General features: G+C 36.6%; 1 protein-coding gene across 1 annotated transcript; it reads right to left on the bottom strand.

Moving 5' to 3' along the window:
• Positions 1-5,840: 5,840 nt before the first annotated feature.
• Positions 5,841-6,485, bottom strand: LOC136175687 (olfactory receptor 4A47-like). Its single transcript, XM_065945933.1, has one exon. It carries the CDS (start codon positions 6,483-6,485, stop codon positions 5,841-5,843), a length of 645 nt encoding a protein of 214 aa, XP_065802005.1.
• Positions 6,486-15,668: the final 9,183 nt, after the last annotated feature.

The raw sequence follows: 15,668 nt of genomic DNA, 5'->3' as shown, positions 1-15,668 counted from the left end.
CCCTATCAGAAAACTGGGCCAAAGAGCTAAGCAGACATTTCTCCAAAGAAGACATACAGATGGCTAACAAACACATGAAAAGATGTTCAGCATCACTCATTGTCAGAGAAATGCAAATCAAAACCACAGTGAGGTACCATCTCATGCCCGTCAGAATGGCTGCTATCAAAAAGTCTACAAACAATAAATGCTGGAGAGGGTGTGGAGAAAAGGGAACCCTCTTACACTGTTGGTGGGAATGCAACCTAGTACAGCCGCTATGGAGAACAGTTTGGATATTCCTTAAAAAACTGGAAATAGAACTGCCATATGACCTAGCAATCCCACTGCTGGGCATACACACAGAGGAAATCAGAATTGAAAGAGACGCATGTACACCAATATTCATCACAGCACTGTTTACAATAGCTAGCACATGGAAGCAACCGAGATGTCCACTGACAGACAAATGGATAAGAAAGCTGTGGTACGTATACACATTAGAATACTACTCAGCTATTAAAAAGAGTGCATTTGAATCAGTTCTAATGAGGTGGATGAAACTGGAGGCTATTATACAGAGTGAAGTAAGTCAGAAACAAAAACACCAATACAATATATTGACATATATGTATATGTAAACATATATATATATAGATGGTAATAATGACCCTATATGCAAGACAGCACAAAAGATGAAGATGTAAAGAATAGACTTTTAGACTCTGTTGGAGAAGGCGAGGGTGGGATGATTTGAGAGAATAGCATTGAAACATGTATATCATCATATGTGAAATAGATCATCACTCTAGGCTCGATGCATGAGACAGGGTGCTCAGGGCTGGTGCCCTGGGAAGACCCTGAGGGATGGGATGGGGAGGGAGGTGGGAGGGTGTTCACGATGGGGAACACATGTAAATCCATGGCTGACTCATGTCAAGGTATGGCAAAAACCACTACAATATTGTAAAGTAACTAGGTATCAATTAAAATAAATAAATATATTAAAAAATAAAATAAAAATTGTATTTTCTCTTTTCCATTTTAAAGACAAACTCACTTTTTATTGTTATGATTATTCCCCAAAGTCACTTTATCATCCCAGAACTTCCTCATAGCATTTTCATGGCTAAATTTCTGTGCTTGAAGTTTAAGAAGTTTAACAAAAGCCTTATCATGATATAAAGTGTACCCAAGCCTTGGATACAAATACACGAATAAGCAGGGCATGAAAACTAAGATGACCGTAGTGATGTGAGAGACACAGGTGGAGAGAACTTTACATCTTCCCTCCAAACTGTGTCTCTAGGGAGGACAAGATGACCAGATAACAGACCAACAAGGGAAATTGTTTTAATGGATAAATGAACCAATGATTGGCATCAACAGAGTTCAAGGATGTGAATTCCATGCAGACAAGTTTCAACAAAGTGTTTAAGGCACACAGGAATGGTCTTTGACATTGAACCACAGACAGGCAGCCACACTATGAAGATCTGTGTGGTTGCAAGTACAGCCTTCCCATTCCTATTACTTGAAAAAGGAAGCCACATCCCTGTCACTCATGATGGTTTCACAGGACAGGGTTTTGCAGATGGTCACATAGTGCTCACTGGCAACCAGTATGGACAGGAAGATCTCAGGAGCAAAAGATGCTCAGCAAAGACATTAGTCCTGGACTTCCTGGAGGAGATGATTCTTTTCTCACAGCAAGTGTCAATTGGTATTTCAGATGTCATAGACGAAGAACAGCAGATGCCCACAAGGGACAGAAATACAAGCAGGAACTGTAATTCCTGCTTTACCCAAATTTACAAAAGGTGACTTTTAACTGAAAACATCTTTCCATACCTGGGTCACAGTTTTATACTCTGAAGACATCAACTCCTCTAAAATGACCCTTCTTAAAATGAAACTTATTGAAAATAATAACTGAATATTATTTTGTGACTAAACTATTTTAAATTTATCTTAACTTCATTTTAAACTCGGAGGAGGCAATGGCAACCCACTCCAGTACTCTTGCCTGGAGAATCCCATGGAGGGAGGGGCATGGTAGGCTGCAGTCCATGGGGTCGCTAAGAGTTAGGCACGACTGAGCGACTTCACTTTCACTTTTCACTTTCATGCATTGGAGAAGGGAATGGCAACCCACTCCAGTGTTCTTGCCTGGAGAATCCCAGGGACAGGGGAGCCTGGTGGGCTGCAGTCCATGGGGTCGCTAAGAGTTAGGCACGACTGAGCGACTTCACTTTCACTTTTCACTTTCATGCATTGGAGAAGGGAATGGCAACCCACTCCAGTGTTCTTGCCTGGGGAATCCAAGGGACAGGGGAGCCTGGTGGGCTGCCGTCTACAGTACTGCACAGAGTCGGACATGAGTGAAACGACTTAGCAGCAGCAGTATTTTAAACTATATTATTAATCTTATTTATATTCAATTTATTATTTTATTTGTAATAATTTGGAACAGAGATATACAAGCCTAGGCATACCTCTGAAAAAGAATAGTAATGAGGGACTGCAAGTCTCTTTCCTTATCAAAATGTGTTATATATCATAGCAATTATATTATGTGCCAATCTGCACATGAATAAAGAGATCAATGAAAAAGAATCACGTCTTGAATTATATCCAAATACATAGGGCTTCAGGATGCAATAGTCAGGATTTTAAATCAATGGCAAAAAGATATTTACATGACCATTTAAAAGAATCCTAAAATTTAGAGAAACAGCTAAAAATTGAATCAATATTTATCTCCTATAGCAAAATTAATTCAAGCCAAATCAAAAGTTTCCATATGATATCAAAAATGTTTTAAAAATTAAATACTAAAAAAGAATTGAAGAAGTGTCGCAAGTGAAATGAGAAAATTCTTCATAAGCAATATACAAAAAAACTGAATATAGTATAAAAATATTACATACAAAAAGCACTCCACATAGGATAAAAATTTAAGAACATACAACCAGAATATATTAATTATATATACAATATAAAAGAGATCCTTTCTTTAATATATGATCTCATAAAAATAAAAAATTGACTGAAGTAAGACACGCATATAAAATATCCACCAAAAAATAAATACAACTCAAGTTAAATGTATTGAATGATGCCCAGTTAAATTATATCAAAAGGGTAGCAAAGTATAAAAATAACTTTAATCAGTTGTTATAACTATTTATCAGGTACTGGTCTCGAAAATATGGACAAATGAATTCTCACTGACAGTGGACAAGACTGTAGATGTTATACAACCTCCAGAAAAATAGTTTGTCAATAACTATCAATATCAACATTTTAAATGCATATGTTACCTCATCATTGATTCAAATATCAAAACAACAATTTTATGCCTAGGAAATCATATTTACACATATTCAAAAACATATTTATTTGAAAACTGTTTGTCATAAAAAAGTTTAAAAGCACATGAAAATTTCTGGTCTTACATTTAGATCTTTAATCCATTTTGAGTTTATTTTTGTGTATGGTGTTAGGAAGTGTTCTAGTTTCATTCTTTTACAAGTGGTTAACCAGTTTTCCCAGCACCACTTGTTAAAGAGATTGTCTTTTTTCCATTGTATATCCTTGCCTCCTTTGTCAAAGATAAGCTGTCCATAGGTTCGTGGATTTATCTCTGGGCTTTCTATTCTGTTCCATTGATCTATATTTCTGTCTTTGTGCCAGTACCATACTGTCTTAATGTAAGACCAGAAACTATAAAACTCCTAGAGGAGAACATAGGCAAAACACTCTCCGACATAAATCACAGCAAGATCTTCTATGACCCACCTCCCAGAATATTGGAAATAAAAGCAAAAATAAACAAATGGGACTTAATGAAAATTAAAAGCTTTTGCACAACAAAGGAAACTATAAGTAAGGTGAAAAGACAGCCCTCAGATTGGGAGAAAATAATAACAAATGAGGAAACAGACAAAGGATTAATCTCAAAAATATACAAGCAACTCCTGAAGCTCAATTCCAGAAAAATAAACGACCCAATCAAAAAATGGGCCAAAGAACTAAACAGACATTTCTCCAAAGAAGACATACAGATGGCTAACAAACACATGAAAAGATGCTCAACATCACTCATCATCAGAGAAATGCAAATCAAAACCACAATGAGGTACCATTACATGCCAGTCAGGATGGCTGCTATCCAAAAGTCTACAAGCAATAAATGCTGGAGAGGGTGTGGAGAAAAGGGAACCCTCTTACACTGTTGGTGGGAATGCAAACTAGTACAGCCACTATGGAAAACAGTGTGGAGATTTCTTAAAAAACTGGAAATAGAACTGCCATATGACCCAGCAATACCACTTCTGGGCATACACACTGAGGAATCCAGATCTGAAAGAGACACGTGCACCCCAATGTTCATCGCAGCACTGTTTATAATAGCCAGGACATGGAAGCAACCTAGATGCCCATCAGCAGATGAATGGATAAGGAAGCTGTGGTACATATACACCATGGAATATTACTCAGCCGTTAAAAAGAATTCATTTGAATCAGTTCTAATGAGATGGATGAAACTGGAGCCCATTATACAGAGTGAAGTAAGTCAGAAAGATAAAGAACATTACAGTATACTAACACATATATACGGAATTTAGATAGATGGTGGCGATAACCCTATATGCAAAACAGAAAAAGAGACACAGAAATACAGAACAGACTTTTGAACTCTGGGGGAGAACGTGAGGGTGGGATGTTTTGAAAGAACAGCATGTATATTATCTATGGTGAAACGGACCACCAGCCCAGGTGGGATACATGAGTCAGGTGCTCGGGCCTGGTGCACTGGGAGGACCCTGAGGAGTCGGGTGGGGAGGGAGGTGGGAGGGGGGATCGGGATGGGGAATACATGTAACTATATGGCTGATTCATGTCAATGTATGACAAAACCCACTGAAATGTTGTAAAGTGATTGGCCTCCAACTAATAAAATAATATTAAAAAAAAAAAAAAAAAAAAAAAAAGCACATGAAAAGGAATGAGCATATGAATTTTAATATAAATTTATAAGAAGCATTGTGAAATATGAGAAAGTTAAGGGATATGTTTGAGCTGGTATTGAAATATCTTTAAGACGTGGCATAGTAAAAGCAAGTGTGATATACATAGAAAAAGCAAATATATATATGGCAAATAAACTGGCATTTGCAAATATTTTTACTAGATGAAAATTAAGGAAAAAATTTAGATTCTAGCTCTTAGAGTGAAGATTGGAAAATATTGAGAGAAAAAGGAGAAATTTGTTTGACACTTCACCCCATATTATTTGGTTTTATTTATGTTGTTTATTATTATCTATTTTACTTCAGTTTTCTTGTGAACAGTAACAGTATTAAAGTAAGAAATTTGTGTATAATGCAAGTGAAATATACTAACAAAGAATATATAGAATTAAATATTTTAAATTGTAAAAATTAAAAAGTTTACTTAAATTACAAGATGCTAAATGAAAATTATCTTGTCTCTGAAAAAGAGTAAAAAAGCTAAATACATAAATTGATTAAAAATCAGTGTTACTATATAATACATTTCCCACTTAATCATTATTTATTATTTAACACTTTACCATGCAGGCATTACACATTTCTAGGTACAGTGATAAAGAAGTAATTATGGGCCTTGCATTCTAGTATGGAGGAAACTGTTATTAATAGCACAGCTGTATAATTGTAATCTTTAATTGAAATTATCATAAACTCTTTGAAGACAGAGAATTTTTTCTTTTTAAAGAAAAAATTTTAAATCAGAATCAAATTTTAAAATGACTTCTGCATTCTAAGGAAATGGAACCTGCTGTCAAATGACTCCCTTCATGGTAGATGATGCATTTATTTAATATGAGATATGATGTTTCTTCTCCACAGCTTCTTCATAGCATTAGTCAACTCAGAATTTCTTAGACTGTAGATTAATGGGTTCAGCATGGGGCTTATGACTGTATAAAACACACTCAATGATTTGTCAATGGGGAAGGTCTTAGCCGGTCTTGCATACATGAAAATGCAGGGAACAAAGAAGCAGACAACCACAGTGATGTGGGAGCCACAGGTCTGGAGGGCTTTCCGCCTCCCTTCCTGACTCAGGTTCTTCAGAGAGTGCAGGATGACTCCGTAGGAGACGAGTAAGAGCAGAAACACAGCAGTGCAGATCAGTCCTCCATTGGCCAACACTAAGACACCAACGATATAGGTGTCAGCACAGACGAGTTCCAATAAAGGATACATGTCACACATATAGTGATCAATGACATTGGGGCCACAGAATGGGAGCCAAGAAATAGTGCTAAGTTGAATAATTGAGTGCAGAAAACCTCCAACCCAGGACACCACCAGCAGTAAAACACACACCCTCTGCCTCATGATCACCAGATAATGCAAGGGCTTACAGATGGCCACATAACGGTCATAGGCCATCACCAGCAGAAGGAAGACCCCGGATCCAGCAAAAAGGTGCTCTGTAAACAGCTGGGTCATACAGAATTCAAAGGATATGTTTTTTTCCCCAAATAACAACTCTGAAATCAATCTGGGAGTGATAGAAGTGGAGTAAGTGACATCCATACATGATAAGCTAGCAAGAAAAAAGTACATCGGTGAGTTCAGGGTCTCACTGACAGCTATAGTCACTATAATAAGAAGGTTGCCCACCAGAGTCAAAAGGTAGATGAACAGGAACAAAACAAAAAGGACTTTCTGCTCCTTTGGATTCTGTGTGAGACCCAGAAGGACAAAGAAGGTTACATTGTTTCCTGATTCCATCTAATCTGGACAGGAGCTGACTTCACATACTAAAGCAGTTTACCTAAAAAAAAAAAAAAAAAAAAAAAAAAGCAAGGGGGGGAAACACTTAAAGGGGGAAAAGTGCTCAAATGTATAAGAATAATTTTTTATTTATCCATTCATTGGAAGAACATTTATAGAACATCTATTTGTGTCTAATATGTCATAGACATTTTGATTACCAAGTTGAATAAGGCATAGTTCTTTTTTCTGTTTTTTGTTTGTTTGTTTGTTTTAACCTCAGTGATATGACACAGAATGAAAAAGCAAGCAATTCCAGACACATGTGTTAAGTTCCATTAAATTCACACAGTGCTGAGGAGTCAGAATATAGGAATGCATCAAATGGGTATCACAGAGGACTTTCGAGAGAAAGCAGTACTTGAGCTGAGTGTATAAAAGAATTTAAAGTATAAAGAAATAGGAAGAGAAAGCCATGAAAAGGTGTAGCACTTAGAGACACGATGTATAATATATGAGGCACACCTAAGGTAATACACGTAATCAATATGGGTAGGTGAATGAGTGAATAGAAGATCCTTGTCCTGAACTCTCTAACCTCACTGACACTTCTTATGTCTTTAGGTGCATATTTCCCTTTTCTGACCAATGAGTTAGACTGCAGCAGTCTAATTTTGCATCTCCAACCCCCATCTTTCCCCTAAATTTCAAACGTTTATTTGCAACATCTCTAATTTTGAAATCAAATCGAATAGCAATTTACTATTTGTAAAACTAATTTCTGAATTTTCCACAATAAACATGAGCATTTTCTAAACAAAATTTAAAGAGGCATTCCTTATTTATCTCGTTAAATACTATAGTTTTCCATGTTATTGTTCAGAAAAAAATTTTAGTGTTTTTTACTCATTTGTTACTCTCAGAAAATTTAAGTAAATCCTACTAGCTCTACTATATCACAGATTCGATCATTCCCTACTTAATTTCTTACAGGTCCACCATAACAGCCTCCTACTAACTCTCTCCACATTTATATTGGCCTCAAAAGTCAGTTCTCCTGAAGCAGTCAAACTGTCCTTTTTAATCTTATTCTGATAACATCACTCTACTTCTCCAAACTCCTACAGTATATTCCAATCACTCACTCATAGTTTAATGCAACACATTTAATATTTACAGTAGCAAGAACTGTAATCCTTGTTTAAGAAGTGAAGAAATTAAGGCTCAGAATATCTAATTCATTTTCTCAAGTACACATTTGTAAGTGGTACACTTAGAATTGAATCTAAGTTTGATTTACTTTAAGTAATTTACTCTCTTACATAACAAAGAAAGTCTCACAACCGTGAGCCTGGTTCCCAGTATTTAATATCAGTCTTACCTTCTGGACGCTTATTCAGAACCTGAAGAATAACTTGAAGTTACTTATAAACTCTTGGAATTATTTTTCTTCTAGTTTGACAACAGAGGGCAAAAGGCTGCCTTATTACTTGAGCATATAGTTTATTTGACTGTCCATTTGTTTCATGGAGTCTTCTGACTGTTCAGATCATTTTTATGTGCAGTATAGATTATTTGAAAGGAATTCCATGGTGCACACACTGATAAACATGTTTATTGCATTAGGAAATATATCAAAATGACAAGCAAATCCTACATATACATAGAAGAAATTAACTAGTTATTTGGCAGGGAAATTTTTCACAAGTAACTTCTTTCTTCCTAACTTCAAAAATACAAATAGCATTTGACTGTTCAGTTCTTTTCACTCTGTCATATTAACATGACCAGACTTGTGAAATTTTGAAAGACATTCCCATGATACTTTTTGAATCATGCTATATGTCTAAGAAAGGAGCCCCTGAAATTGTTATGCCAGATACTAATCGAATAGCATCTTCTTCCTATTAGGGGTGAAGATCATAGGCTATTTCATCCCTTCCAGCTGCAGTTATCACTGAGTCTTGGAATGTGTCCAAGGCTGATTCTTGTTTAACTAATTCACTGGGGTTTTCCACAAATGTTTTAAGGAACATCTATAGGGTCTTTTCTGATGGCTCAGTGATGAAGAATTCACTTGCCAATGCATAAGATGCAGGTTTGATCCCTGGGTTGGGAAGATCCCCTGGAGAAGGAAATAGCTACCCATTCCAGTATCCTTGCCTGGGAAATCTCATGGACAGAGGAGCCTGGCAAGCTACAGTCCATGAGGTGGCAAAAGAATTGAACATGACTTAGGAGACTTAATATATTCTCCCCTGCCTTGGAAAGAATATCTTTCTCTTTATTCAATAATAGTTTTAATCATGTTAAAATCTGGTTAAATAAATAAAATTATACTAAAAATAAAATTAAATGTTTTAAAGTTTTAGACGTAACAACTAATGATTTTTCCAATTATTAATTGTTTTTAAAAGTTAGGACACATCTCTTATGCCAGCAACTGTGCTATGAGCTAGGAGACAGCACTTAATAAAATCAGAGGGAAAATCACGTAAAAAAATTTTTTTTCTGCATGGATATTATAATAGGTCAGAAAATAAAGAAGGAGACATTTAATAAAATAGTTATAGTCTTATTTGGGGCTTATAAGATAAAAAATAGAATAATGAGACAGAAAAGAAGAGGGAGAATTCTACTGTGGATAATATAATAGGAGAAGTCCCTTAAAAGGTTATCTTTAAGCTGTGATTGAAAGGTAGGAAGTGACTGTCATTAGAAGCACTGTTCCAGAAAGTAATACTAAATAAAAATTAATAAAATTATCTCCTGTCATCAGAGATGACAGGTTCTATATTTAGAAAAATATAAACTTTTCACAGGAATTTTTCTGGCAGTGCTATGTTATAAAAGGACTTGTGAGAGTGTGCCCTCTTGTCTTATTCTAGATTTTAATGGGGAAGATTTCAACCTTTCTATGTTGAGGATGATGTTAACTATAGATATGTTATATATAGACTTACTTATGTCAAGGCACATTCTATTTCCAAATTGTTGGGAGTTTGTTATGAAATGATGCTGAATTTCTATGTGTAACTAGTAACTCAAGGAAAAATTAAGAAAGTAATTCCATGTACAAAAGCATGAAAAAAGAATAAAATATTTACCAGACCACCTGATCTGCCTCTTGAGAAACCTGTATGAAGGTCAGGAAGCAACAGTTAGAACTGGACATGGAACAACAGACTGGTTCCAAATAGGAAAAGGAGTACGTCAAGGCTGTATATTGTAACCCTGTTTATTTAACTTATATGCAGAGTACATCATGAGAAACACTGGGCTGGAAGAAGCACAAGCTGGAATCAAGATTGCCAGAAGAAATATTAATAACCTCAGATCTGCAGATGATACCACCCTTATGGCAGAGAGCAAAGAGGAACTAAAAAGCCTCTTGATGAAAGGGAAAGAGGAGAGTGGAAAAGTTGGCTTAAAGCTCAACATTCAGAAAACTAAGATCATGGCATCTGGTCCCATCACCTCATGGGAAATAGATGGGGAAAGAGTGGAAACAGTGGCTGACTTTATTTTGGGGGTCTCCAAAATCATGGCAGATGGTGATTGCAGTCATGAAATTAAAAGACGCTTACTCCTTGGAAGGAAAGTTATGACCAACCTAGACAGCATATTAAAAAGCAGAGACATTACTTTGCCAACAAAGGTCCGTCTGGTTAAGGCTATGGTTTTTCCAGTGGTCATGTATGGATGTGAGAGTTGGACTGTGAAGAAAGCTGAGCACCGAAAAATTGATGCTTTTGAACTGTGGTGTTGGAGAAGACCCTCAAGAGTCCCTTGGACTGCAAGGAGATCCAACCAGTCCATCCTGAAGGAGATCAGTCCTGGGTGGTCACTGGAAGAACTGATGCTGAAGCTGAAACTCCAATACTTTGGCCACCTCATGCGAAGAATTGACTCATTGGAAAAGACCCTAATGCTGGGAGGGATTGGGAGCAGTAGGAGAAGGGGATGACAGAGGATGAGATGGCTGGATGGCATCACCAACTCAATGGGCATGAGTTTGAGTAAACTCCGGGTGTTGGTGATGGACAGGGAGGCCTGGCGTGCTGCGATTCATGGGGTCGCAAAGAGTCAGACACGACTGAGCAACTGAACTGAACTGAACTGAATTGAACCAAAGAGATAAATCCTATAAACTGAAAACTGCAAAAGCTTACTGAGAGATATTATGGAACACACACAAATACGAAAAGACATTTATGATCTGGGACATTTAAAAGTATTAAGTTTTTAATACTACCTCAAGTGATCTACAGGTTAAAATAGCAAAACTGATTTTGCAGAAACAGAAAAATCCATGCTAAAATTCATGTGAAATCTCAAGGACTCCAAGTTGCCAAAACAATCTTGAAAAGAAGAAAATTGGGGGTCTCATACTTCCTGACTTTAAAACATATTATACAAAGCGATGGTAATCATAGAACCAGTATTTGAATAAAGATGGACGATGGACTAATGGAATAAAATAGAAAGCCTAGAAATAAACCTTTGTGTATGTCTTTAGATAATTTTCAACAAGGGTGCCAAGAGTATTTAGTGGGGAAAATATAACAAGTTATAAAAAAGGTAATCACAAAAAAAGCAATTATATGATTTCACTTATATGAAGCACTTAAAGCAGTCAAATTCATAAACAGAAATTAGAATGGTGACTTCCTGGGGCTCCATGAGCTTATATGGAGAATTTTGTTTAATAACTGAAATTTCAGTTTGGGAAGTTGGAAAAGTTTACAGATGGATAGTGGTAATGTTTGCATAACAAGTAGGTGTCACTTTAAAATGATTAAAATTGTAAATTTTGTTATGTATGTTTTACTAAGCCATGTCCAGCTCTTTGCTGACCCCATGGACTGCAGCACGCCAGGCTTTCCTGTCCTTTTTTATCCTTCCAGAGTCTGCTCAAAGTCATGCTCTCTGAGTTCGTGATCCTATCTAACTGTCTCATCCTCTGTGTCCCCTTCTCCTCCTGCCTTCAATCTTTCCCAGAATCAGGGTGTTTTCCAATGGGTGGCACTTTGTATCAGATGGCCAAAATATTGGAGCTCCAGCTTCAGCATCAGTCCTTCCAATGAATGGTCAGCGTTGATTTCCTTTAGGATTGGCTAATTTGATCTCCTTGCTGCCCAAGGAGCTCCCAAGAGTCTTCTCCAGCACCACAATCCAAAAGCATCGACTCTTTGACACTCAACCTTCTGTATGCACATATGAGCACAATTTTCAAAATAAATGTAAGAACTAAGGGACTTCCCTGGTGGCGCAGTGGATGGTAATCCTCCTGCCAGTGCAGGGGACATAGGTTTAAACCCTGGTCCGGGAGATCCCACATGCTGCGGAGCAATTAAGTCCATGCTCCACAACCACTGAGCACATGCTCTAGAGCCTAAGCGGTACAACTAGAAAGCCCACACGCCACAACTACCGAAGTCTGCATACTCCAGGGTCCTCTAGCCTCAAATAATGAGCCCCGGTGCTGCAATTACTAAAGCCCAGGCACCCTAGAGGCAGCTTTTCACAGTTTTTAGTCACAACTATGGAGCCTTCATGCTGCAACTATTGAAGCCAGTACACCTAGAGCCTATGCTCCTCAACAAGAGAAGCCACAAAGTGAGAAGCCCATGCAGCCGCAACTAGAGAGCAGCTCCCACTCTCCACAACTATAGAAATCCTGCATGCAGCAATGGAGACCCAGGGCAACCAATAAACAAATAAAACAGTGCATGTGTTAGTTGCTCAGTCATATCTAACTCTTTGCAACCCTGTGGACTGTAGCCCGCCAGGCTCCTCTGTCCATGGGACTCCCCAGGCAAGAATACTGCAGTGGGTTGCATTCCATGCCAAAAAAAAATGAAGTCAGTTACTTAAAAGGAAAAAGAAGTTAAAAAAAAAAAAAAAAACTAAGGTGACTTCATTAATTGAAATATGAAAGGGAACATAAACTTTACCTCGATAGCCCAAAGAATATGCAAATATCATTGGCTTCAGATAAACTTGGGTAACTTGTTTAAGAGGTAAATATGTCAATGCAATGGCAAAACCACTAAATTAAATTCTTTTTTAAATTTTATTTTATATTAGAGTACAGTTGATCCACAATGTGTTAGTGTTAGGTCTAAATCAAATGGACTGAGTTATATATATATATATGTATCTATTTTACCAAATTCTTTTTCCAGTTAGGTTATTACAAAATATTGAGTTACCTGTGTTATAGAGTAGGTCCTTGTTGATTATCTGTTTTAAATATACTAGTGTGTATTGTCAATATCCAAGTATCATGTAATCTACTTGAGTAACCTGCCAGGCTCCTCTGTCCATGGAATTTTTCAGGCAAGAATATTGGAGTGGGCACCCTTGTCTTGTTCCTGATTTTTGGTGAAATGCTTTCAATTTTTCACCATTGAGGATAATGTTTGCTGAGGGTTTGTCATATATAGCTTTTGTTATGTTGAGGTATGTTCCTTCTATTCCTACTTTCTGGAGAATTTTTATCATAAATGGATGTTGAATGTTGTCAAAGGCTTTCTCTGCATCTATTGAGAAAATCATAGGGTTTTTATTTTTCAATTTGTTAATGTGGTGTATTACATTGATTGATTTGTGGATATTGAAGAATCCTTTTAGCCCTGGGATAAAGCCCACTTGGTCATGATGCATGATCTTTTTAATATGTTGTTGGATTCTGTTTGCTAGAATTTTGTTAAGGGTTTTTGCATCTATGTTCATCAGTGATATTGGCCTATAGTTTTCTTTTTTTGTGGCATCTTTGTCAGGTTTTGATATCAAGGTGATGGTGCCCTCATAGGATGAGTTTGGAAGTTTACCTTCTTCTGCAATTTTCTGGAAGAGTTTGAGTAGGATAGGTGCTCTTCCCTAAATTTTTGGTAGAATTCAGGTGTGAAGCCATCTGGTCCTGGGCTTTTGTTTGTTGGAAGATTTCTGATTGCAGTTTCAATTTCCATGCTTGTGATGGATCTGTTGAGATTTTCTATTTCTTCCTGGTTCAGTTTTGGAAAGTTGTACTTTTCTAAGAATTTGTCCATTTCTTCCAAGTTGTAAATTTTATTTGCATATAGTTGCTGATAATAGTCTCTTATGATCCTTTGTATTTCTGTGTAGTCTGTTGTGATCTCTCCATTTTCATTTCTAATTTTGTTGATTTGATTTTCCTCCCTTTGCTTCTTGATGAGTCTGACTGATGCTTTGTCAATTTTATTCACCTTCTCAAAGAAGAAGTTTTTGGTTTTGCTGATTTTTGCTATGGTGACTTTTGCTTCTTTTGCATTTATTTCTGCTCTAATTTTTAAATATTTCTTTCCTCTACTAACCTTGGGGTTCATAATTTCTTCCTTTTCAAGTTGCTTTGGGTGTAGCATTAGGTTGTTTGTTTGACTTTTTTCTTGTTTCTTCAGGTAAGCCTGTATTGCTATGAACCTTCCCCTTAGCACTGCTTTAACGGTGTCCCATAGGTTTTGGGTTGTTGTGTTTTCACTTTCATTCATTTCTATGCATATTTTGATTTCTTTTTTGATTTCTTCTGTGATTTGTTGATTATTCAGCAGCGTGTTGTTCAGCCTCCATATGTTGGAATTTTGCCCACTACTCACCACTACTGTTCAATATAGTTTTGGATGTTTTGGCCACAGCAATCAGAGCAGAAAAAGAAATAAAAAGAATCCAGATAGGAAAAGAAGCAAAACTCTCTCTGTTTGCAGGTGACATGACCTTTACATAGAAAACCCTAAATACTCCACCAGAAAATTACTAGAGCTAATCAATGAATATAGTAAAGTTGCAGGGTATAAAATTACACACAGAAATCCCTTGCATTCCTATGCACTAACAATGAGAAAACAGAAAGAGAAATTAAGGAAACAATTCCATTCACCATTGCAACAAAAAGAATAAAATACTTAGGAGTATATCTACCTAAAGAAACAAAAGATCTATATATAGAAAACTATAAAACACTGGTGAAAAAAATCAAAGAGAAGACAAATAGATGGAGAAATATACTATGTTCTTGGATCAGAAGAATCAATATAGTGAAAATGAGTATACGATCCAAAGCAATCTATAGATTCAATGCAATCCCTATCAAGCTACCAACAGTATTTTTCACAGAACTAGAACAAATAATTTCACAATTTGTATGGAAATACAAAAAACCTCGAATAGCCAAAGCAATCTTGAGAAAGAAGAATGGAACTGGAGGAATCAACCTGCCTGACTTCAGTCTCTACTACAAAGCCACAGTCATCAAGACAGTGTGGTATTGGCACAAAGACAGAAATATAGATCAATGGAACAAAATAGAAAGCCCAGAGATAAATGCATGCACCTATGGACACCGTATCTTTGACAAAGGAGGCAAGAATATACAGTGGAGAAAAGACAATCTCTTTAACAAGTGGTGCTGGGAAAACTGGTCAACCACTTGTAAATGAATGAAACTAGAACACTTTCTAACACCATACACAAAAATACACTCAAAATGGATTGAAGATCTAAATATAAGACCAGAAACTATAAAACCCCTAGAGGAAAACATAGGCAAAACACTCTCTGATATAAATCACAGCAGGATCCTCTATGACCCACCTCCCAGAGTATTGGAAATAAAAGTAAAAATAAACAAATGGGACCTAATTAAACTTAAAGGCTTCTGCACAACAAAGGAAACTATAAGCAAGGTGAAAAGACAGTCTTCAGAATGGGAAAAAATAATAGCAAACGAAGCAATGGACAAAAAATTAATCTCAAAAATATACAAGCAACTCCTGCAGCTCAATTTCAGAAAAATAAAAGACCCAATCAAAAAGTGGGCCAAAGAACTAAGCAGACATTTCTCCAAAGATAAACAGATGACTAACAAACACATGAAAAGATGCTCAACATCTTATT

Source organism: Muntiacus reevesi, chromosome 9, assembly GCF_963930625.1.
Source record: "Muntiacus reevesi chromosome 9, mMunRee1.1, whole genome shotgun sequence".
Taxonomy (NCBI): Eukaryota; Metazoa; Chordata; class Mammalia; order Artiodactyla; family Cervidae; genus Muntiacus; species Muntiacus reevesi.
The sequence above is the reverse complement of the archived record's forward strand: the minus strand, read 5'-3'. Positions and strand labels throughout refer to the sequence as shown.

Bases quoted from the DNA above. Each gene is read 5' to 3' on its own strand.
- LOC136175687 (XM_065945933.1), bottom strand. From the start codon at position 6,485: ATGACCCAGCTGTTTACAGAGCACCTTTTTGCTGGATCCGGGGTCTTC.